This window comes from Gnatocerus cornutus, chromosome 8 (assembly GCF_029298725.1).
Source record: "Gnatocerus cornutus isolate USDA-ARS CGAHR chromosome 8, icGnaCorn1.1, whole genome shotgun sequence".
Lineage (NCBI taxonomy): Eukaryota > Metazoa > Arthropoda > Insecta > Coleoptera > Tenebrionidae > Gnatocerus > Gnatocerus cornutus.
The window spans coordinates 14534648-14558967 of NC_142240.1; the positions used below are offsets into that span (position 1 = coordinate 14534648).

Genomic DNA, 24320 nt, shown 5'->3' on the forward strand with positions numbered 1-24320 from the left:
TCAAATTAATATTTATAATTTTATCAGAAATGTAGTTCAGGAAAAGATTTCCTCTGTCTAAACTCAGAATTGATAAGTTTTCCGAATATTTACACAATAAAGTAATGAGCAAATTTAATACATTTTCTATGCTTTAAGTCAGAAACACGAAATTTTGTGAATTAAGAAAAATTGTTAGAGACATTTTTGAAGCTGTTATATCGAGTTTATAATTTTTAAGTTGTTCTGATAGTACAGATTTCTGGAAAAGTTGCAGTTTTCTTAAAAAACGAGGAATTTTCCGTATTTTCACAGAATTTTTAGATTCGGTGGGAGAGAAATTTTTAAGCATTCTTATTTTTAAATTTAAATGTCTAATTTTTCTTTATTTCTGGAAAAACGTCAATTTTCTAACAGAGACGAGGAATTATCTTATTTCAAATCCACATTTCGACTTTTTTTTAGAAGAATTGATTTCGTCTCTAATTTTCCAGATATTCTTAGCTGTTTTCAAATTATACATTTTTTGATTCTTATTCAAAAAAAAACCTTTAAATCGATTTTATTAACCAACGCTTTTTGTTCTTCTTTCCTTTGAAAGATATATTATCCCCATTCTAGTTTTATTTATTTAAAATTTTAGCCGATCCCACGATTTCTCTCCTTCCTGCCACCTTTCGTCCGCACGGCGAACCACTTCCTATTTATAAATATTCTAATTTGATCGTAATTCATAACAGTCCACTATTGCCACATGTGAAACGTGAGAATTTGAGAATTTCGTTCTCTAAACATCTGTGAGTGTGATTCCCGACAAAAAAGCTTGAAAATGGGCCGCAAGAATAAGATAAACCATGCCCACATCCAACCTGTGAAAACAAAAAACCAACGTAACCTAACACCAAGCCAACGTGAGTTGGAAGAGCTCGTGGATAAACTCCTTAGAATTAGTACAATACCCCAACAGCCGAACATCCAGAAATCTATTGAAAATCAAAAGGAGATAAGTAGTATTACGGAAAGAGTGAAAAAGCTCGAGGTAAATAACGATTTCAAGAACTCAGTCGATAATCGAGCAACTAGCGCCATCATCGACAATTTCTTGAAGTGGGCCAAAGAAAATGGCGCGCAATTGAATGGGTGTAGTATCCAATCTTTTGAAGGGTATGAATTGGGAATTAGAGCCGACGTTGATATAGAACAGTCGAGTTTGATTATTGCTGTACCGAAAAAAATTATGATGACTGTTGAAAACGCCAAAGATAGTCCGTTGAAGGAACTCGTTGAGAAAGATAAGATTTTGAGTAGCATGCCCAATGTTACTTTAGCTATTTTCTTGCTTCTGGAGAAGTTTAAGGGGGATTCGTTCTGGAAACCTTACATCGATATTTTACCGAAAGCCTACACGACAGTATTATATTTTAGTATTGAAGAACTGGAGGAGTTGAAAGGAAGCCCCACTCTGGACATCTCGCTACGACAAATTAAAAATATTACACGGCAGTACGCGTACTTTTACAAGTTGTTTGCTACTTCTGATGACCCTGCGAGCAAACTCTTGATGAATCACTTCACTTACAATGAATACTGGTAAGAATTGTTTTCTTTTTGGTACCAAGCGCCCACAGCGATTTCTCCTCAATTAGCGGAGAATTACAATTAACAAAAATGACGTTACACAACTTGTTTACAAGACAATTTATTACAAAAGACGGTACTTAATACTTAAAAATAAACAACAAAATGACACCTAATACTAAGAAGTCTTAATAAATATTGCACTTAACAATCACATAAATAACAATAAATAAGCCCTCGAGACTAAATCATGTAAGATTTTTTCTCGTCTTTATCCCATATTGAATCAGACATACTCTGAATGTGAGCCTTGTAGTAGTTTTTCTTCCTCCCCAAAGTCTCTGAAACGAAAGTCCTAAAAGTCCGCCTCTGATGAGGCTCCAAAATCGGGGACCTAAATTTCGACCCTGAAAAGGAGCTGTTGTAAGTCAACCGCGCCTTCTTCTTCTGCGACCATTTGAAAATCAACAGAATGGTCAAGAAGACCAACAACGACAACCCAATAATCGCTAAACTCGCCAAAATCGCCGACTTCACCCCCGAAGGCAAATTAATAAACTCCTCATCATCATCATCATCCTCGTACACCTTCTGTGGTACATCAACTTTGAACCTCTCATTAGCCGCCTCAGCCAGCGCGTTCTCGATCTGCTCCAACCTTTCCAACTCTTCGTAATTCAACTTCTGGCTTGGTGTAGTCGAAGGCGTACTCTCCTCTTGGAAAAACTGAGGGTACAATTGTTGCCAAATCGGGAAAAGCGGCTCGGCTCTCGGATTCTTATTAGTCTCTATCTTGTACGTGGGAAAACTCGTGATGGTGTACGGAAACTTCGTGGTGGTCTCAACCCTCGAGGGCTGCGTCGAAGACACCACCTCTGTCACCATCGGAATCGTTTTTCCCTTGCGATAAACGGAGAAATCTTGGATTTGACCCACGTATGGTTCTTCAATTGGTTCAGGCTCTCTAGTCTTATTATGAAAAATATCGGCCAGGTGTAATTGACTGGAACCGCGCTCTCGTTGTTGCACCAACTCTTCAAGAGTCATGTTTCGCGTGCGAAGAATTCTAGACAAGTGTTCGCGTTCTCGAGGGTTCTTGAGAATTTCCATTATTTCTTCTTTAGCCGTGACGTGTTTTAATTTGTCGCCAAGAGACGTGAGCGCGGGTGCCACTTCAGTGGTTTGAGTGATTTCGTTGTCGCTCTCTTGAGGGAGTTCAGTGGTTATTCCTCCGAGATCGATAACCATTTTGAACGGACCGTCTTCCGTGGCGGCGTTCTGGTTGAAAGTACCGAAACCGAAGATTTCGTTGACGTTGATTGAGACTGGTTTCGGTGGTTCTGACGGTGAGCCCACTACTAATTTATTGAGTTTTGCGCTGGTCATCGGTAATTTTCTTCCTCTTGTGGTTGTCGCCTCGGTACTCACTGAATACTTTGTATTTGAGGGTACGAAAAGTCGTTTTTCCGTCGTTTCTTCAGTGACGACATCGAATTTGGTAACTTCAGGAAACATCTTCGTTTCCTTGTGGTTGTGTAACAGCGCTAGTCTTTTTCTCTGTGCCTCCATCACTTCGTGGGATGTTAAACGATCGGGAGAGTCTCGCATGAAATTCCGCGTGTCTTTCTTCAGACCAAGCGATGGAGGGAGTCTTCGGTACTTGTTGTTTTCAGTTGAGGTCACAACTTCTGTTGTTGTTTCCGCTTCTCTTGCGAGAACCGAAATGGCCTCTCTGTTTCCTTTCAGCAACTCTGAAAGTGTTAAATTCTGTTGTTGAAGAACTTCACTCAAGCTTAACCCTCCACTTTGTTTGAGCAGCGTCTTCAGATCCGGAGTCTTGGTACTGTCATCGACTTTCGTCCTCTGTTTTTCTTCAGCTTCTTGGAGCGCTGTGAATGGGTCTCGAATTCTTTCATACTTTGGTTCTGTGACTTCTTGGGTCTCGTCGTAGATTGGTGTTAATCGCCGTCGGTTGCTTGACTTTGGAGTGTCTTGTTCTAGTTCCTCCCATGGTTCTTTAACTTGGTCGAGGCGCTGAGGCCGTACTCGTCTTCTTATGGTGCTTTCTTCTTCTTCGAGATCAAACACTGGCGGTCTTCGCTTTCTTTTACGAATTCTTCGTCGCTTTAGAGGTTGTTCTTCTTCCGGTGCTTGGGGGATCCACCCTGAAGAATCCACGACTTTCCAATTCTGCAATAATGGGCAAATAATTACAGTGATAAAGTGAAGGATGACATTATGAAAAACGAGTTCAATGGACGTTTCAGTAAGGTAAACTACGACGATGAAGGTCAGCTTTGTTATTATTACAGTGACCATACATGCTGCTATGTAAAAGCGACAGGAAGTGGGTTTTGTCCTAGATTATTTTGCACAATCCAATCAATAGCAGACTGAGCAGAGATAAAATCCTATTCATAAACTTTCTTATTGTCAACACCAATTATTGTGTTAAGGACGTCCCTTGTGTTAATTAACTCGATTAAGTAGTTTACTGTTAATTAATCAGAACGACCTATTTCATGAAAGAATCGATTAGCAGCTGAGAAAATTAAGGTGAAAGTTTAAGTTTACTTTTACTGCCGGGATCACAGTTTCATATTTGCGATATTCATACTTTTACCGGCAAAATTCTTCGCGGATGTGTACAAATGATAAATATTTTATCTCTATTGACTCACTCAGTTTTATTTTCTGTTGAATAACAAAACTGGACAAGGTCGCATATTTTAGATTGTCAGTAATAAGGAATAAATAACTCAGGAATGGAAGTCGCTCATCTGAGCAGGGGGAAATGTGCCTAAGTGCGCTAGTTTCCTGCGATCGAACTGACAAATCTTCAGCAAACTCAGTACTCCAATTACCACTTTCCAGACGTTAAGTTTACCAATTTCTGTCAAATTTCTCAATTATATAATCTCTAAACCTTGGTTCCAAATGCTCCAATATTATTGAAGTTTTCAATTTCTGCAAAGAACGCCAAATCTTTAGAGTTTGATTATTGGAGTGATCCACATTTTTCGCTAGTTTTGAATGTTAAAAATTTTGGAAGATAAAATGTTGGGAATCGTACAATCCGAAATTTTGAAAAACACTCGAATTTATCTCAAGTTCGGTTTTTCAGGCTTTCAGCCACCGAGAGAATAAAATTTTCACCTAGTCTATAAAATAAAATATCTCAAGAAAACTTAGCTAAATGAATTCCACGCTTTAATTCTTTCTTGCGTTTTTGTGATTTTTTTTAGTTTAAACTCAAAACCTAGAAACAAATGAAAATAAACCTGTAGAAGACTAATTGTAAATTGAATCTTTAAATTGCTTTTTTTTTTGTTTTGTTGTTTTCTTCTTGGTTTTTAGTTATTTAATGTTGAGTGTCTGAATAAGTGGCAATATTAAATTTTTGGCAAACCAGTAAAATAAAGAACGAAAAATAATTTACATGCGAAATATAAAAACGACCTAGTCGCATGTCCCCTGCAATTTCCCTCATCGATCAAACTTCTCAATGATTAATTCTTGTAAAAGAGCGCACCTGAATGATTCACCAGCAATTTTCTATTTACCTGGTTAAAGTCTTGAAGGTTTTTTTCTTCCCTGTGCTCTTCGTGTTCGCTAATATCCTGAGCAACAGTTGCACAAACAATTAACAGCACACAACATCCTTTTAAGAGGTTCATTTTCACTGTTCGTCACACTTTAGACACTTATTTACTTTTTCTTCTTTTAAAAGTTGCGACAGCTAGCAGTCGCATGCTGCATCAGTGTTTGGATTTGTATTGAGTGATAATTTACCATGTGCTCGGCACGTCTGAACCTTTCACCAATAGTGGGGAGTAAAGTAGTAGTCAATCAGACTTTTCTGGCACGCCAAGTGCTGTATGGCTTTCTCCAAATTTTCGACCTGCGCCTAATTACAAAATAATGCCATCTCCTTTCACAAGTTTATGGTATTCAACCCTTGTTTTAGTGTCTCCCTCGTTGAAAATTTCACCTTTTTACGGCCACAAGATGGACAGGGAAACTGTCAAGGTACTGAAAGAGCTTTTCATGTTCCGTTAAGGTATCGGGTCATAAAAGAAGAAAGTTGGCTGTTTCGTGGAAGCTCTTAAGAGGGCGACAACATTTTAATCTTATTCCATGGCCTCAAGGGTTGTTGATTTTAATCAGTGCCACGGAAATCGGATTATTCGGTTTTTTTCAGTGATGCAAGGCAGGAAATCGTTGTTGCAAACTTGCATCGGTTGTGCAACATTTCCTCAATTGCTCGCTTGAAAATATGTCAAAACGGAAGTTGGATATTGTTTTTACCGCACTTTCCTCCAGTCTATTCAACCTCAAATTCGTAGAAGTGAGGTGCAATAAATTTACCTGGCATTTGGACGGTTGTAAATTTTGTTGGCGCTACAAGTGCACTGTTAGATTTATTTTATTATCAACGTAGCGCCAGTATAACTGAAAACTCATTAAACCTGTGTGGAAGCACGGCCTTGTCCTAATCCCATCGGCGGCCTTAGCTCTAATCACACAATAATAATAGTGTTGCATTTAAATAACACCTCGGGATACATTTGGGATGTTTTCCGCCGTTTCAGGATCATCTAAAACGACCTTTGCTAGAAAGGAAACACGCTAGTTATCTTGTAACGATCTTCACTGTACTTGACCTTCCAAATTATTTTTAAATTTTGATATTTTTACGATTGCGAAATTAAGGTTGATAATTTGTATTGAAATTTGCAGGTCCAACCAGTTCTTTGGAAAATTATTGCATAATTTGCAACCGCCTCTCCGATTTTACGAATGTCTTCAGATTTCCTCATTTAAAATAATTAATTTGAAATGCAAACCAAAGAGAGAACAACCATCAGTTACTATCTTAATTATCTAAATTTAACATAATTCTATTAGCAAATCCGGAAATCACTAGTCCTTAAATGAATTAATTATATAATGCCATTCGTGATAAAGCGTTTTCAGTTCGTCAAAGGTGGTTATATCATCTGGTCATCAATGAAAAAACTAATTTAGAAAACATAACTGATTAGCGAAACTAGGTTGCCTCCGGGTCAGATTTTTTCTGATCTAGTTTTTGTTATTGTCTAACACTCGAAAAAATTCTTTTGATTGTATGTACCAACTAAAAGACTTGAATAATTCATATATCGGCACTTTGTAAATGATGGTATGGATTCTCACGTCTCAATTCCAGTCTCATTATCATGAACTATCTGTTTTCCATAAAAGAAGAGCTATTGTCATTGTAGTCACGTAAATTACAGATGTTAACATGATGGCTATAGCTACCTAGTTCGATAGTATTTACACTTGTCCAGCTGGTGTCTCATTTTTGTTTTTACCACGTTTTTTAGATTGTGGAAATCATAATTGAGATTCGCTTTTTTGAAAATTGCTAAATTGATGGTGAGTAGAAAATTGGACATTTTTGAAAAACGAAGAGGCTTTTGTACTGTGAAATTATAAATACAGCTATAGGAAATTGTAGACGGATTTCCTTGTGTCTAATGTCCGGTCGCATCTCATTAACATTTTACTAATACCGTTTTGTATTACTTGTGTTAAATGGTACAATTAGACAGTTACCATAAATGGAATTACCCAGCAAAAGAGAATCTTTGCCGCAATTTGTTGAGTTGTATACTAAAAGAATTTTGCATCGTTGTGATATTATTTCCAGAGAAATTACGAAGAAAATTGGGTAAAATGGAAAGCAACGACTCATGTGGTAAGCTTCAAAATCATCCGCATCTTGCGAAAGATGCATTTTTTGACATCCATCGCGTGATAGATGCCGATTTCACTTTACAAACGCACGTCATTTTCACCCGTGATCGAACAATAAGTCCTTTTCAATATTCGAGTTCTCGCATTGCTCAACAGTGGAAATTAAAAACGCCTGTGAAACTACGCACTATTTCGAGACGATTTATAACGTAAAAACGGTTTTCTATGTAAATGGTAAACATTAATTCAGATTTATTCCATTTTATTCGAATTATGAAACTAGAGTTTTAATTTGGGCGATATAAACGTAAGGAGATTGGGAGATTCGGAAATTATTATTTTAATTTCTCGGGATTTCCAGGCACAGGCCTTGAAAAAATTTGAATTTATCTTAAAAACAGTTGGAATTAATGTGTGTTTAATTATCTTGGAATTTATGTAAAATCTCGAGTTTCTAATTTTATTACAACTTAATAAAATCGGTGCATTCAATTCTCTGTTTATCGAGAAGAAATATTTGTGGTTTTCTAATGATCACATTGAAACCACTTTTGAAAAAAGTTTGGCGGTAAGTTCAATTTATAAGTTTGCAAATGTGAAAATAAGTAATTTTGAATATTTATTATTCTGTATTAATTTTAATTGATTTGATACAGAATGCCAGAGATCAACAAACTTTGATACAAATCTGTACGCATGTAGACGCAAAAACATATTTTTCTTTTTTTTTGTACTAAAAATAACTTTTTTGTCTATTCACGATCAAATTGGGTAATCCAATTGCCACATTTCTATTTAAAGACTCAGAATTCAACAAAATTGACCTTTTAGATTGTTATTCCCGATTGCGGTTTTAAGGAATTTAGTTTATAGTTTCTAATCGGCGAACTAAAAAAAAAACAGATCTAGTATTATATTTCAGGTGATTTTGAAATATGAATTGTGAATACCACTGCACAAACTAGATAAAACTGAACAATGAAACAGACTTTTATTTATTAAACAATGCTTACGTTAAAGTGTGATAGTCTGATAACAAACTGCATTGAAAACAAACCAGCAAAATCTGCATCATATTTAATTAAATCTATTGAAAATCTGTGACGGATGTCACAACCCGACATCGAACTCTTCCTTCCGAAACAATAACACGCAACTTTCTCTTTTATTTTTATAATCGCGGCGACAAAGTCGCTCGTGCTTTTATTAATTGTTTTATGTCTTTTCAATGTCGTTTGTCCCACTCAGGTGCATTTTGTTTGCAGACTGCGACTTTCTCTCGGTAAATGGGCATAAAAGAAATGCGTACAGATGGGTTCTATTGACCACATGGTCGATATTAGACGATACGATTTCATTTTTACAGCTTCCGTGTGTCCTACTGCACTGGTTCATCAGCTGAAATATTTACAGTGATAAAGAGCTATTTTTTAGAAATTTTGTGTGAAATAGTCAGGTGAGAAACTGCGAAAATGTAAACAAACGAAAAACTTTTACTATCGTCGTGATGTAGTGGGAAATCATCTTTTTTTTTTGAGAAATTAATTCAATAGTGTCGTAAACAGGGTTTATTGTTACATGTGAGGAAATACTCTCGTGTAAATTATAATTAATTTAGAGATTTATAGCAGAAAGTGGAAATAAACTTCAGTTATTCATTTTTTATCATCTATTTTTATCTGCCACAATTCTTATGCGATGTCAACACCATGTATTACTAGTCGCGCCTGTTTTGGACTCCGAATTTCTACTTTTCTCGCAATCCTCAAGACCGCGGAACGGTTTCGTTTTCGTACTAATTTGATAATTCCTAATCACAACCGGCTTAATTTAGAAGCTACTCGTACGGCACGGTAAATAAAAGCACCTGTATAATGTATATAATTACGGTTCCATCAAAAATGGAAAGTTTATAATCATTCATTCCGACCATGAAATGTCTGTCGTCTTCTGTTTGTTTAAATGCACCGAAGAAAGCGAGTGTAAATTTTACTACAAATCGTTTTCATCGGATTACGTGATTTCAAAATTCTGAATTTTAAAACAACAGGTTTAGGAACGGGATTCAGGGAAATGTTGAAATGGAAATTACGACGATCCGACATGTAGAAATGCAGAGGTTAAATGTTCACTTGTATGTCGAAATTTTTTGTACTTTGGAGATTAATAATAAACACAGCCGTGATAAGCGTTATATAACCGTTAATCAATCCTTTAATGTCGCGGTTACGTTATTAGTGATGCCATTTTTATTTGCCAATTCTGGAAAGAAACATTTCCTTACACCGGTTGCGACAGCTGCAATGAAAAATTCCCGAAAAAAATGTTGTGAAAATCTGTAGGTTAGCAGGTCAGTGCGGATTCTAATAGCGTTTGCGGAAAAATTCGTCACGGCTGCAGCGTCCTAATAATAAAGGAAATTTTGATCATCACTATTTTCTTCATTAGAAAACAAATTAGTCTATTAATAGCGGGCATTCGATTAGTGAAAGCACAATGAGAAATTAGCCTTCATTTCTAGTATTACACGCAAATCAGACTTTCTTTCATCGGACGCCTTCGAAATTTTTTACATGAAATTATCGTACTTTAGCACTCAAATTAGTTTATGGTCATTTACAATTTAGTCATGCAAGGAACTATCACTTTCATGTGTGCATGGCATTTTGGGGAAGGTGAGCTTCAAAAACGGCGAAAGTGATTCTTCAGTGCTCTTTTCATGTGGAACATGAAAGTATGAGAAATTATACGTTTGTTAATGGGAAACAATCAGAGCGCTGGGTGATCTTCACACGGCATTTAATTTACAAAGAATAACGCCAAGAGTTGACATAATGAGAGGAAAAAATTTGGAACCAACGAACTTGTTTTCTATCATTAACAGAAATTGAAAGATCTTGAATCGTGTTTAGTTATACAATGCAAAACTTGTCGCTGGAATTTTATTCATGCCTCATTCAATTTATTTGAAGCGTTTTTTAATCAGAAATCAAATTGTAATTTCAATAATTAGCACTTTTCATGAATTGTAAAGTGTTGTCAATTATAATAATATTGCTTTGTTTGAATTCAATTACCGATCGGAGAAAATATTTGCATACATTAAACGAATTTGAATGTAAAGATAAATATTTCTGTTTCGCATCGAATTTCAGGATAATTTCATTCAAGTCACGATATTTTACAATTTTAGTTCGATTGCAATATTAAGATAATTAATTTCGCTCAATTAAATTACAGAATTTTCTTGTTGAGTATAAAACTTCAAAGGCATGTTCGACATTTTACTTTATTTTGATTATCTATCTACAAATAATATTTTTTTAATTTTTTACGTCATTTTTTAGATAAATTTCGGAGACTCCTGACATCCTCTTTCAGATCCTTTAGATCCTGTAGATTGTTCCTGAGATGAAAGAGTTTCTTTAGATGTTTTAAATGGAGAGGTCCTTTGGATGTCCCAGATTCTTCGGATCCTTTTGATCCAATTTTATAAATTTTGAAAGCATTTAAACTTGGCAAGATTTCCTAAATTTCTTTGCTTTCATGCTCTTAGATTTTATAGCATCTTATTTAGAACATGCCAATAAGCAAGATAATAATTTAGTTTGAAACATTTTTAAAAAGTAAGTGGCTCAAAAATTAAAAAGTTCGCAAATTCATAGGCATCTTACGTATCGATCAATGCTTACCCTCAAACTGTCACAGATACTTGGCATAATAATCAGTACTACCAACAGATTTCAAATTCCACAGCCCATTTAGATGGTATTTGAAGATATATTTAGATGGAAATCCGAAATATTCGAGCATTAAATTTATTGCGGATAAAAATAATTTTTATCTTTCATCAGCTGACACTATAACATCCTTTTTTATTTTTTACATATCCACAGGATGTTAAAAAGATGTGGAACCAACGACCCAAGACATTTCATTTAACACCAAATTGGTTTTATCGCCGTTGTTACGACCCTGTTTAAAGACCAAAGTACCATAGAAGGAATTAGAAAACGAGTCAATTAATTGCGAATTATGCTAAAACTTTGCAGAATAATGCACTAAAATTAATTATATGATACCATTACAATAAAGTAAAATTTATTGTTAGAAAGTTTCCAATTATCTTAAACAGTAAATTTTTCTTTTATTGGTTGAGTAGATGGTTGACAGCCAGTTTTCACAAATTAGTTCCCCATTTTAGTTGGGCCGTTTCTACCATAATGACCCGACAAAACACAATCCCATTTCAAGACCATTACAATGCTTTGATACCATTATGGGACATGTGTAACCACACCAACGGCACTGTAAGTCATCATTTTTCCTCGACCCCTCCTAATTAAACATTTCAGATATCGACAGATTACAACCCGGTCCTGAATCGCAGCGAATGTTTAGCTTTAAGAAACTTCAAAGCTGGAGAACAATTATTTATTTTCTATGGGGGCAGAAGTAATGCCGATCTTTTTGTTCACAACGGGTGGGTTTCTAATTAAACATGGATTTTTCTTTAAAAAACAATTTCAGATTTGTGTTCGAAGACAACGATTACGATGTTTATTGGATGCGTTTGGGTATCAGTAAATCCGATCCTCTTCAAGGAAAACGAAATCAGTTATTGAATAAATTGGCGATATCGAGCACTAGCGACTTTTCTATTAGAAAAGGTGGAAAACCAATCGACGGCCAACTGTTGGCGTTCGTGAGGATTTTCAACATGAATGAGGGCAAGTTTTGAATTTAATTGGGCGCTCTGGTTTTAATTGCTCGTTTTTTGTACAGAACAACTCGATTATTGGATCAACAGCGACAAGAGCGGTGACTTGGAGTACATTGAATGTGCTCTCGACACGGCTTTAGAAAACAAGGCGTGGACTTTTCTTCAAGCACGACTTAAACTTCTATTAGCTGCGTACAAAACGACTTTAGAAGAAGACGAGAAATTGATAGCAGACGCAGAAACATCTCCGAATCAGCGCCTCGCTATAAGAATGAGGGCAACGGAGAAACGCATCATCCGAGAAACGCTCAAATATGTGGAACAGTTCCTTCAACACTAACGACTTTATTGTCTCGGTTTTGATAACACTAATTGTCACCAAATAAAATATTTCATTAGAAAACAGTGCTGCCATCTGTTCCCCAACAGAGTTCACACACCGGAACATTCCATTCCTACATTCCTGCTATCGATTTTCCGGTAAAAACTCGTCAGATGGCGACAACTCGAATTTTCCTTTATCTTAATTATTGTACAAGTTTAGCGCCAATTCCACCTGACTGAGCGCAAGTGATAGATAAGTGCGAGCTAACAATGAGGTAGTTGATAATATTTTTATGTACGTTTGAGCATTTATTTTGTCTTTCGGTGAGACAAAATTAAAATGGACAACGAAGAGGCAGCTGCAAGGTCGCTTCCACCAATTGAACAAAATGGTTTTGTGGCGCAACTTCGAAAAAAAGAGCTCTTATTCAAAATTCTGGTCATTGGCGATTTTGGAGTTGGTAAAGTTTTTCTATTAAAAACTCACTTTTTGCACTCACACCTTTTCAACGTGAAATTTTTTCGAACGTTTTGTTTTTCTTTCAGGGAAAACCTCCATAATTAGAAGATATTCCGATGGTAAGTTAGTTTTAATTAAGAATCACATGATTTTTATGTCATTCTACTCACGCTGTTTATGAATTCTCGTAATAATCGATACCAGCCGCATTCTTTACATACCTTGATAATCAATATGAAACCTTACGATAAAGAACGTTCCAAATTTCTAAATAGACCTGTCCACAGAAGCATCGGTGACAACATTGTTTGGATTAAAATTACGGATTTACATGTTTAATGTAGTTCAGTCTTATCAGTGAAACACTACTGCAAAATTGTCATTATTTTGTCTAGTTCATTGCAGTGAAATTATCTATTGTTCGGGGTAAGGTCACAAACGTTCTGAACTTTGGAGTTATTCCCGAGCGTATCTAAATTGATAATTTAGGCATCAATTAAATTTGTTGATAATCGGAATTGTCGAGCTATCTGATTGATAACAACGCAGGTATTGTACTTCCAAGTTTCACAGAAATAACTGACTACGACGTCATTATTACTTTCAAAGACTCGCAGTTTTCGAGTTAGTTGAACAAAGGAAAAATAAATTGACCATAACAAAAACCGTCAAGTTCTAGGTCATTTTTTGGCGGAAAGCTATGTAAATCGGTTTTTTATTTACATAATGAAGGTCCGCGAAATGGCGTTTTTATAGTACAACTCTTACTGTTATTATTTGTTTGCTAGGAATTTTAAACGTTTCTATTGTTAGTGATAATCTGATAATTTTTATCAAATAAAAATTAAACGAGATAAAACTTCACGACGAAAGTACTGTGGGTAAAGTTTGATAAAATTAGATTAGATAATCACCGATGTAACGCTACTGATATTTTAGCTTTCGCGCACGAATTTGTGGCGACCATGTAAAAAAGGATTTGGTTCTTTACGGGCAGATTTGCGGTTCAAAAAAAATATACAAACTTATTAGTTGTAGAAATGAGCACGAAGAAAACACTTAAGGTTTTCTTGTTCATTAATACTTTTGAGTATTCTTCAATATCCTTCAGGATCTTTTAAAATCCGCGAATATTTTCCTCCAGATTCTTTAAAATACTCGAGAGTTCATTCAAATTCTTTGGCATTTTTTTATTGCTTATTACGTGAGAAAAGTAGGTATTTTAGGCAACATTATATTCAAGCCTTGATTAGATAATAACTAATGTAACGCCACTGATATTTCTGGTTTCACACTCGAATTTGTGGTGGCATTAAAAGCTTTCTTACGGTTTGATTTGTGGTCTTTAAAATAATTATACAAATGCATCTGAATAGAAATTTTCCATTTTGTGTCATAAATATCGAAAGTACCGTAAATCTTCAAAATTGAAGAGCTTTGACTGTCCCAGGAACCTTCTCATCTTCCTACAAAATCACCATCGGCGCAGACTTTGCAATAAAAAACTTATCCTGGAACGAAAACACCCAAATTAGCATTCAACTATGGGACATTGCAGGCCACGAGCGTTTCGGGTATTTAACTGGAGTCTACTACAGATACGCGTAAGAATATCATCTTTATTGATAGCCCCCGCAATGGTAATTTTGCAGAGTCGCGGCTGCAATCGTCTTTGATTTAACCCGTCCAGAGACCTTCCAGTCCGTCGAAAAAGTAAGTCTGTTTATTCTGGTAAGAAAGTAACAGGTAGTTTTCAGTGGCTGTTGGATTTACGGCGAAAAGTGCACCTTCCGGGAGGGAATCCTGTACCTGTGGTGATTCTAGCGAATAAAGGTGATATTACTATCGCAACACTACCCGCAGAAATCGTGAACTTCTGTGAAAAATATAACATTCTAGCGTGGTTTATTACGTCAGCGAAAGATAACGTGCATATAGGTAAACCAACTTATGTAAATATCATCAACATTAACTTAATATTTATTTCAGATGAGGCAATGTTAACACTAATAGACGCGGCTGTTAATAACCACGAGCGTCTACAATTTGCTGACATTGTAGACAATGATGTGGTGAGATTACAGAATGAGGACACTCAGTTTTATCAGAATGAAAAGAAGCATTGTTGTCAAAGATGAGCCGCGGTGGGTTTGTTTTTGAAAATAATGAGAGTTTTGGATAAAACTATATTTTGTAACAAACTTGTACTAACGACGACAATAACAAAAGTAGATTAATTATTGTTCAGGTCGGATTATGACCCAATTTTTGAGCAGCCGCAAGTGCATTTTCATTGGCAAGCATCTGGAATTCCTGGAACCGCTGAGAAATTCGCTGGTTTACTTTGAGGAACTTTTCAAGGCAATTTAGCGCACATCTATCCTGTAATTGATCAAATAAATAACAGTCACAGATTTCGGGATACTTACTTCACTTCCTTTGATATTCCTAGAGGTGAAGTCGGACACGCAGTCTGTAAAGCACAGCTCCGCCAGTTTATTGTACGAAATTAAGAAGTCTTTGAACTAAAAAAGACAGTTTGAGGTTATGTTCCTGTTTTTCGGGGGGCTTACGGTTTTGACTTGTTCGGCGTCGACATTCTCCAAGCCGGCTCCTGGGGGTAGAGTCACATTCATCTTAATTGCAAATTACTTCAATCACGTTAGAAGTTGTTGATTTTTTGCAGGTTAGAATCGTTACCGATTTTTGACGTAACCCGGTCGGTAACATTGATAAATCAGACCTCTGTAAAAAAAATTACGCAACAAATTTCGTCCTAATAACTCTACAAAATAAACAGATCTGAATCGCAATGTAAATAAATTGCAAAACACCTTTTTATGTTAATTACAGCATGATAATTAGGGGTTTTGTTCAGAAACGGATAACCGATAGATGTCGCCACCGCGCCCGTTTGTCAATTTTTTTCCCTGTCAAAATTTCAGTTAATTTTGCCCGCGTCCTTCGAAATTTTTTCGAAATTAATAGACACAACAGTGTAACTTAAATTTTTTAATTCGTGTAGTGACTATCAGTGTTTTGTGAGGTTTTGTTTCGTGTACGTGAAATTCTCTGTGATGCACAACCGAAACATAACCTAAAAGTTTGTTTACATGCATATAATGAGTAATGCAGTGTGTATGAAAGCTATTACTGTCCAAAATTATCAACGTGGAGTACCAACAAACCGAAAACCACCAGAAGTAACTGTTGTGAAACATAATTATCCGAATTATATCCGACAAACTGGTACTTTTCCGAATTGTATCCATCAGACTACCGGTCTTCCTAAAGTGCGATATACCGGTGACCTCCCTGAAGGAAGCAGATATCTAGCTCTTCATCCAATTTTTAAATTCGTCGATAACTTTCTTTCTAATTCAACGACAATGGGGCGCTGTAACATCAGAAAAAAACCGTCCGTTAAAGCATTGCATAAATGTAGCTGCATTTCACCAAAAGGGATTCGTTATGTGAGTGACAATAGACTACGAACTCCACGAAAGGCGATTATGTCAGCCAACCAAAATGTCAATGAGCTAAGTCGCCCCATTACCAAAATTTCGATCTGCAAAAAACCAGTCTCTCAAATCAGAATTTGTCCGAATTGTCAACACGAGAACCAAGTTTCAATTTCAACTTCAGGTACCGTAACACCGAAGAAGAAAGCTTCGATGAACTCGTATTTTTATGTCGAACAGCTCAGAGATGAAATCAAACAAATTAAAAATCAATCGTACCCAAGCGAGGAAAAGTCAGTTAAAGATTACATAAAAAAATTACGGACACAGTACCGTTGTGATCCACCTCCAAGTCCCAAAGACGAGTACGTCCAGAAATTGAAACAAGAACTGGCATGCAATAGAGACAAATTAGTTGATGACACAAGGAATGTGATCAATAGTCTCCAAGACGAAATTCTGTCTTATAGACTCCAAGCGAAGGCAAAATATTCGTCTTCTTGTTCGAACATTTGTGTTGATAAATCGACAAATCCCCTAGCTGTGCAGCCTCAGAAGCGCGAATGTACGCCGCTCGAGCCCAGGCAAATTGGGGAGAGCCCTCGGGGCATCCAGGCTCAGAGCTTAGGTAAATTACACATGTGGGTTTTTCGTTACTATTTTTTATTTTGCAGATGTGGTGCAAGACAACGCCTCCAGGTAAGATTTTGTCTTTTTTTGTCAGTCAGTTTTTTGTGGGATTTAAAATGGCAGTGACGGTGATTTAGCACAATTTTTTAATAGAAGTAGACGTGGAAATCAATAGTCGCGCAGTCATACCAAAGCGTGCATTTCGCTCGGATTTAATATAAAAGTCATCACTTTGCTTCAAAACTCAAATATTAAATAATAAACCGGGGCGTGATTTCCATTTTATTGGAAATAGGCATTGATTTGAATATATTCCGAGCGAGCATCAGTAATGCCCTTTATTCGGTACAGCGTTAGGAGGAATGCGCCTAAAAGTTAACGGACGAGTTACAAAAAAAAGCTGATAACTGATAAACTGATAACAATTTCGTTGTGTAACTGAAGTACAGATAATACCTTTTTCATAATTTTGACAGATTAAATTGGACTAGGTACTAAACTCCTGAAGCTCGATAACCTTCTGGCTCTATTGTTTTTTTACTGACATTCTAATCTTGGTGTCTTCAATTATCGAAGATTTTACCAGCAACTTCTTCATTTCCGGTGTCAAAATTAATAAGTCCGTGTAGCTTTCGGGCGCATTTCGCCTAGGCGCCCCCCTGAACTCGATCGATTAAATTATCGCCCACCGCATTTACCATTCCGTGCTAATTGCGAAAGAATGTTTTTGTCGCTCAAAGTCGCTCTTTATCATCCGATTTTGTTGATTTTTCGCGTAGGTGAAACGGTGTCACTTGTTCAGTGGGCTGCAAGGTAAGTGCTGAAATTGTTGCAATATTTTACCTGGTGTCGACTTGTTTAGAATTCAATCAATAAGACTTCGTGCCTTAAAACCATAATTTTCTTGTGTATGGAAAATTCTCTAAACGTATTCATGTGGAAGTTTGTTTATGGTACAATGCGTTGTGTATACTAAACGGTTTAAAATAAGACGGTTATTTTCGATCGAAACAGTCTGTTTCACATCGTCGATTATTATATTGCAATAAATATGCGCCAAGTTGCGAATAAAATGATCCAAGCGGGGTCAAGTGTTCTCAAGAGATTTTCAAAATGGGTGCTATTTTCGGATAAGTAAATTTATCTCGATTGGAAACATACAGTAATGACAATTTGATGTAATAACTTGTCAATGAGACTAGAATTTGGTTGTGACACTGCAGCCTCGTTGTGGCCTATAAATAATTCCTGCTATTTTTGCCCCGTGAATGAAAAGGATGGATTAAATTAAAGAAATTAATCCTGCTACAAATAGCCTCAAGACATCGAACGTTTTTATTGATAATAATTTTTGTTCATTGTGACGTTTAATTTCGTTATCACTTCCTTATCGTTTGTTTGGTTTTAGTCGATATCACGTTTTCCTGCTTCACATAAATCCAACGCTTGATTAATTGATAACAGTAATGAAATACTGTGGGTTTAAGTTCGACATTTTTATCTTATCTCGGTTCATTAAATCGAATTCGTGAATAGCTTGCAACCCTTCTCCTTTCCCTTTCTTTGAAGAGTACAATTCCGTGTTTTTTACGCTTCTTACGTCACCGCACCTTTGTCCCGTCAACCCTCCTGTTTTCTTTATTTTTCACTCGCAGATGTCTTTAAACGTGGGGTTTCCTTGAGCAGCTGTCGTCTTGCTTCGAGGGCGTCTTTGTGTTCCACATTTCGCTCGCGTGGCTCCTTTCCAGACTTCCCTACTACGTCGTATTAGTGCACGCTTTACACCTTTTACTTTCAGAGGCGGAGGCTTTTGCGAAAACGAATAAATATCTTCGCCGGTTTTTTTACACAGCGGTGTCAACGTCCTCGTTAATTGTTTAATTGCTTTCTTACAGACTCTTTGTTTGTTTAAAATATTTTAACCTGCGTTTTTTCAAAGACATCGATCCCCTTTTTCTTATTATTTGCGTCGTATGTCGTGACTATTGTGCAATGGTGAGCTACCTGAGTGCCCATCGGGCTGGACATAAAAAGGGGGTTCTGCTAGAGCTGGCAGACGTTTCCTTTGTGTCGAGAACACGTGGCGTCTTCAAATTTTAGCACACAGAAGAAGCCCCTTTTGAATATTTTAGACGTAATTCATAACGTTGTGCAAACTTGCAACTGCGATAAGCTACTGGGGCTATAAAGTTTTTTTCCTGCTGCTTTCGAAACAGAGAATTAGCTGTATCTTGCGTGTTTATATCATAGAAGTTACAACACCAATGTAGTTGGTCTTAAACTTGTCATATTTTCTGGAAATATGCAAACAGCGTTCTTTAAGTCTGGAAGGAAGTTGATTAATTTTATATGTATTGTGAATGTCTCATTGTCTCTTAACTCTTCATTTTGTATTATTACGCACTGGTGTCCTCATCATTGTATTTTAATGTGTTACTAAAAGAGTCGCACAATATAAGTGATATTGAATTTTTGCACACAATGACATTTTTCATTCATTCATGGCTAGGATTAGGGTTCATATGCAGATATATGTATTTCGAATAGAATGTGTCATAATATATTCATTCATTCGGCAGAAAATCTTTATTTTATTAGGCAGTTTTCAGTTTTACATAATGCCATCCTGTAATCGAGGCTAAGGCTTAAATTTAAGTAGTTTTTATCTACCGTCGTTATTGGTGTTAGAGCGACTAGCAGAAAATGCATTTTAAAGTTGTTCTTAAATGTTTACTTAGATGTCTGAAAGTCTGGATTAGTCCAGTGGCTGACTGACGCAAGAGCCTGAAAATCAGAATATTTGATGTCTGTATAAGTCTCTGAATCCAATAATTGGTAGAAATTTGCACACAATTTAATTTGACGCGTATCAGACACCACATTAGCCACATTTCCATTTCGAACGAAATTTTGCATATCTGTTTTCTATTTTAGTTGTTTATTTCCAGCTTAATCCCATAATCTAATTTAGTCTAATTTGCTTATTTCCATAAATTTTATTCTGTCATTTTAAGTCATGAAGGGACAGTTTGACTGTTACTCTTTAAACATTGACAAACCATTAAAAAACTTTCTGCGTCTTGAACAAAATTTGGCAATATTGCTGAAAAATTTCTCCGAAACAATATGCCCCTGCTTCCTATCTCTTCAAATATTAAGAGATCAGAATGTAGTTAAAGGCGATATTCCTACAAGGATCCTCCTACGTGTTCCATCCACATTTATTATTTATAAATTTCACTACTTATTGTTCTGCTACAGACGAAAGGTCAGATCAAATCGAACAATATAAAGCTTATTAGAAAAGGTTAAAAAATTGAATTAACTGAACAACTGCACATAACTAGCTCAACAGAAACCGTAAACAAATTAACACGCATTTCATATGACGACCACGTATATCAAAATTTTATGATAGACTTTCATGTTCTCAATTGTCTTTGATGTAGGCGTGGTTAATAGGAAGTCATATTCATATGGTGCGACTGTAATTTGATGACTCTTGAATAGGGTAGTAGCAATTATCAAAATTTGGATTAGCGAGCTTTGTTTAGGATTGTGTGGGCTTGGAATATAATCGATTATCAGATTACAATTTTAATCTAATCAGTAATCACATATGGTTGTGGTATTTGCGGTTGAGATATAGTAGGAAGTTAAAAAAAGTGTTGGGTGTACTCATGTCTCGTTATGTAAACGTTGGAATTTTGCTAATCTGTCAACTTTACGATGGATTTAGTTCGTGACGTTAGTAGACTAGTCTGATAAAAATGGTAATTAGTTGTATGCAAATAGTAAACATGACGATCCACAGTTGAAACGTTCATGGTCAACATTATTACAAAAATCCACGAAGGTGTAACACCAACAATTTTCGGTATATTATTAGCGGCGGATGCTGTTTTCATCTTACAATTAACAATGATTATGATGATGCTGCGATTACTCAATTATGTATTATTACAGAAGATCCTTCTGCAATTGACAAATTTTTATAACCGTTTTATTGCCTTTAAATAGATGATGCGGGCATAATAAATAAACCTTTATGTAAGATAAATTTAATTTTAGTCTTCTGTTGAATAATGATCAATTTCTATCGGTATCGTGGGACGAATTACTTAATATCAAGAAATTATATTCCAATTGATCGGTTAGTTTGATAAATGTTCAATAATAAAGGTATTACATAAAGTCAAGGGGTGATTCGGTGGAAAATGAACGTGATGGCACTAGTATGCTTTGATGCGGTTGAAACTCACAACCTATCAACAGCCTCTTTAGCTCAGTGGTAGAGCACTGGTCTCGTAAACCAGGGGTCGTGAGTTCAAACCTCACAGGAGGCAAGCCACTTTTTTTCGTTTAATTTTATTGTTTTTTGACCAATAAAAGCACCAAACGTCGCAATAACAATATTGGGATCAACTATATTGCCGCTGTTAAAACGGCGTAAAACTTTTGGAAACAAACCAGTTCGTTTGTTTGTTTATGGAACGTGGATTTACCTGTTTAATGCACATAATGCAATATTTGTGAAAGTGAGTTTATGGAACCGAATACGCTGTTTCAGTTTTAAAGCGTAAATAATTCAGTTTCAATTATAATTAATTGACGTATCAATTCCAAATCAGTTAAGTGATAATGAATAAATAATTGTGACTGATCAATGTGTTGGTTCTAAAGGATAAATAAACGTTTCTATTTGAGGATTTTTTCACAATTGCAGTGCTAGATGTAGATGCAGTAGTGTCGCGTTAATCCGGATCAATTAAAATCAAAACGATCCGAATTATCGAAAAATGTTTATATAAATACACACATTTCTTTTGTTTAACTGATGAAACAAGTTTGAATTTCTCAAAAGTTCAATTTGCCCTAAAGTTTTATTAAATCCGGATTTAGCCAATCGTAAAATTTCCGGATTGCAAAACAAAAAATTGATTATCCCAGGTCTGGACTATCGAGTCACTACTGTAATAATAATCGCCAAATAAAAACCTGCTAGGCCTGGGGTGTTTTTCCCATCAAATGGTCCCAACCCATAATTTACGGACACGGATATTATTTATTGCAAGATCATTTTAACATTGTTGATTTAAAATCGTAATTACTGTAATCACTGACCTGAAATTATCAAGAGGATTGTTCTAACCAACTCAAGTATGGATTTCATTGTCAATACCGATCCAATTTTTTGCGCCTCAGAAACCTTCTCACTTCGAAATTAATTCCTGAATTCAAACAAATCGATCAACTTGTACCATCAAAAGTTCCATTTTGAATTAATAACGCCCCTCGTAACCTCCTGCTGCAGCTGAATTTTTATCGTCCTTTTACGACTCATGTCTAGGACGTTATCGCGACAATGTTTCATGTTGGAAAAAATGACAAATTCGTTTTCTTGCGATTTTTATCTTTTCACCGGAATATATCAATCGGACTCGTTTCTTTGTCGTGAAATATGGTCCACGAGCTCTTCCAGGGAATTCCGGCGGTGCATCAATTCTAGAACGTATCCGGCGATTGCGCATCGAATTTTGGGATAGTCCTCTGCGTATCCGGAGGGTTAGTGCGTAGCAGAATGCGTTGAGAAGATTGATCCGTTGGGGGAAAACAACGTGGCTGCATTATCGACTAGATGAATTAACCGGGTCTCGAGCTGCGCGCAAGTCCCGATTTCTGAATGGATCACAGCAGGGATGAAATTGGAGGGTTGTTTCATTGTGGAACTTTTGGTTTCGGTGCGGAGCCAAAGGAGCCACTTTTTGGCTCTCTGAAGAGACGTCTGCGTGGATAAAATTAGCTCTCCTTAATCAGTTTGCTCGCGGGTCTTCCGAAATAATCGCCAGTTATTTAAAACTTAAAGGTTACTTGTAGATAGATAAACGCACGAGTGCAATGGACTTCAAAGGTTTTAGATACAAGGCGGAGATTTTTCTTAACCCCTCTGACACTCGCCAGTAAAAACCAGCAAATTACTGAAGGTTTTGTAATATTTTAATATGAAATGAGACTTGTTATCGCTTCGAGCAAGAAAATCAAGATTTTTCCATCAAATCAACTCTTTTTGGTATCTCGCGGTTGCATTTTTACCAACCAGTATGTATAGATCGAGCAGACTGAAAGATCGAGAATCTTCCATTATTCTTGTTCGCTTGCTGTAACGCCGATTAACGTCGCTGCACCATGCCTCGATTTTATCTACACCCACGTATTCACCTATCCAAACATCCATCTCGACAAGAGGCTGGATTTATTAGCACGGGACGTAAAAGAGCTACGATTATTATTGAAGATGTTTGACCGACCATTAAATGTTTATGGTCTTGTAATTGTCATGCTCGTTTGCGTTTTCACGACTTGCATAAATCCATTTGAGATAAATGGGATGTGGTGAAGGATGCTGAAATAATAAAGAGCATGTTTTAACCATTTCAAAGCACTGATAGGGATGAAGAGAGAGTCGGAGTTCCTAGAAATCGGAAGCTTTGTTCCTGAGAGCTTCCGTTTTCCAGATGATTCTCGGAAAAGTTTTATTCGATTCTAGGAATTTACGTAATGCAAGATAAAACGACCTATCTCACTTATAGGGGTTGTATTATTTGGTTTCACAAAGGAAAATTTATTTTGCAACAAGATGCCAATTACTTACGGTAAAAAGGATAAGAAATTATATAACATTTTTATTTAAAATATAAAACCATCTGAAATTGCTTTGATGATTCTGATTTGGAAAAGGGACTATAAAATGTGGTTAAAAATAAATGTATAAATTTATCAGTGGGCTATAAATTTAAATTTAGAAATTTTTATTTCAATGTTTTTCTACTCTTCAATGCAAAAACTTTTGAACCAGATTTTTTTGTTTAAAATCAATTACAACAAAGTAACCCTGATTTACGGTATTCCTAAACTACCTCTATACACGTGGATTGTGGATATACCATAACTATTAATGTTTAATTTTACTGTTGGAATACGGACCTGTAGCGGTTCACTGGAATTAATTATAACTGCAGAGGTAGCCACCGGCAGGATTGCCGAAATTAGCTGCCTAATTATCGTTACAGTTAATAATTATCCTGACAATACCGAAAAAACAAAATTGTCTGCACGAAAAAGTGTTGATTTAAAATTCTGATCGTCATCAAGGAATGCAATTTATTGACCGGTTGATTATACAATTTTGTATTGTATTTTATAATGTTTATTCATTCCTGAATTTTTATTATTTTTTGTTGTAACCATTGTTGTTTTAATGTTTCTTATCACATTACGTTTTCTTGTCATTGTTGTTCAATCAAACAAATGGGACTTATTTCGTGTCAATATATCACAAGGTTCCCGTGGGAACTTCTTGAATGAGTTTAATAAAACGCGATCACTTGTTAGTGCACATGAAATTTAAATAAAAACAGTGTTA

General features: G+C 36.0%; 5 protein-coding genes and 1 non-coding gene across 6 annotated transcripts in view; 4 read left to right on the top strand and 2 right to left on the bottom strand.

Annotated features, from left to right (window-relative positions):
- Positions 1-657: 657 nt before the first annotated feature.
- On the top strand, positions 658-12425 carry Setd3 (SET domain containing 3). The gene is made up of 5 exons (XM_088043432.1): positions 658-1569; positions 11504-11609; positions 11655-11782; positions 11830-12029; positions 12085-12425. The coding sequence occupies exons 1-5, from the start codon at positions 809-811 to the stop codon at positions 12360-12362; spliced, it is 1473 nt and encodes a 490-aa protein (XP_087899558.1). The 5' UTR covers positions 658-808; the 3' UTR covers positions 12363-12425.
- LOC148170170 (uncharacterized) lies at positions 1663-5327 on the bottom strand. The gene is made up of 2 exons (XM_088043429.1): positions 5121-5327; positions 1663-3747 (listed from the first exon to the last, which is right to left on the bottom strand). The coding sequence occupies exons 1-2, from the start codon at positions 5232-5234 to the stop codon at positions 1801-1803; spliced, it is 2061 nt and encodes a 686-aa protein (XP_087899555.1). The 5' UTR covers positions 5235-5327; the 3' UTR covers positions 1663-1800.
- A 67-nt stretch (positions 12426-12492) lies between the features above and the next one.
- LOC148170171 (ras-related protein Rab-32-like) lies at positions 12493-15220 on the top strand. The gene is made up of 6 exons (XM_088043433.1): positions 12493-12807; positions 12893-12925; positions 14257-14410; positions 14459-14519; positions 14564-14744; positions 14796-15220. Exons 1-6 carry the CDS (start codon positions 12687-12689, stop codon positions 14942-14944), a joined length of 699 nt encoding a protein of 232 aa, XP_087899559.1. The 5' UTR covers positions 12493-12686; the 3' UTR covers positions 14945-15220.
- Positions 14979-15732, bottom strand: Tim9a (translocase of inner membrane 9). The gene is made up of 3 exons (XM_088043434.1): positions 15380-15732; positions 15236-15331; positions 14979-15188 (listed from the first exon to the last, which is right to left on the bottom strand). The coding sequence occupies exons 1-3, from the start codon at positions 15440-15442 to the stop codon at positions 15051-15053; spliced, it is 297 nt and encodes a 98-aa protein (XP_087899560.1). The 5' UTR covers positions 15443-15732; the 3' UTR covers positions 14979-15050.
- A 2-nt stretch (positions 15733-15734) lies between these two features.
- LOC148170173 (uncharacterized) overlaps positions 15735-24320 on the top strand; it is a 39143-nt gene continuing 30557 nt past the window's right edge. Inside the window, exons 1-2 of the mRNA XM_088043428.1 lie at positions 15735-16895; positions 16942-16966. Of these exons, the coding sequence (XP_087899554.1) occupies positions 15920-16895; positions 16942-16966 (1001 nt within the window). The 5' untranslated portion in view covers positions 15735-15919. The remainder of the gene's footprint in view (positions 16896-16941; positions 16967-24320) is intronic.
- TRNAT-CGU (transfer RNA threonine (anticodon CGU)) lies at positions 21172-21243 on the top strand. The gene has a single exon. It is a non-coding gene; the product is annotated as a tRNA-Thr (tRNA).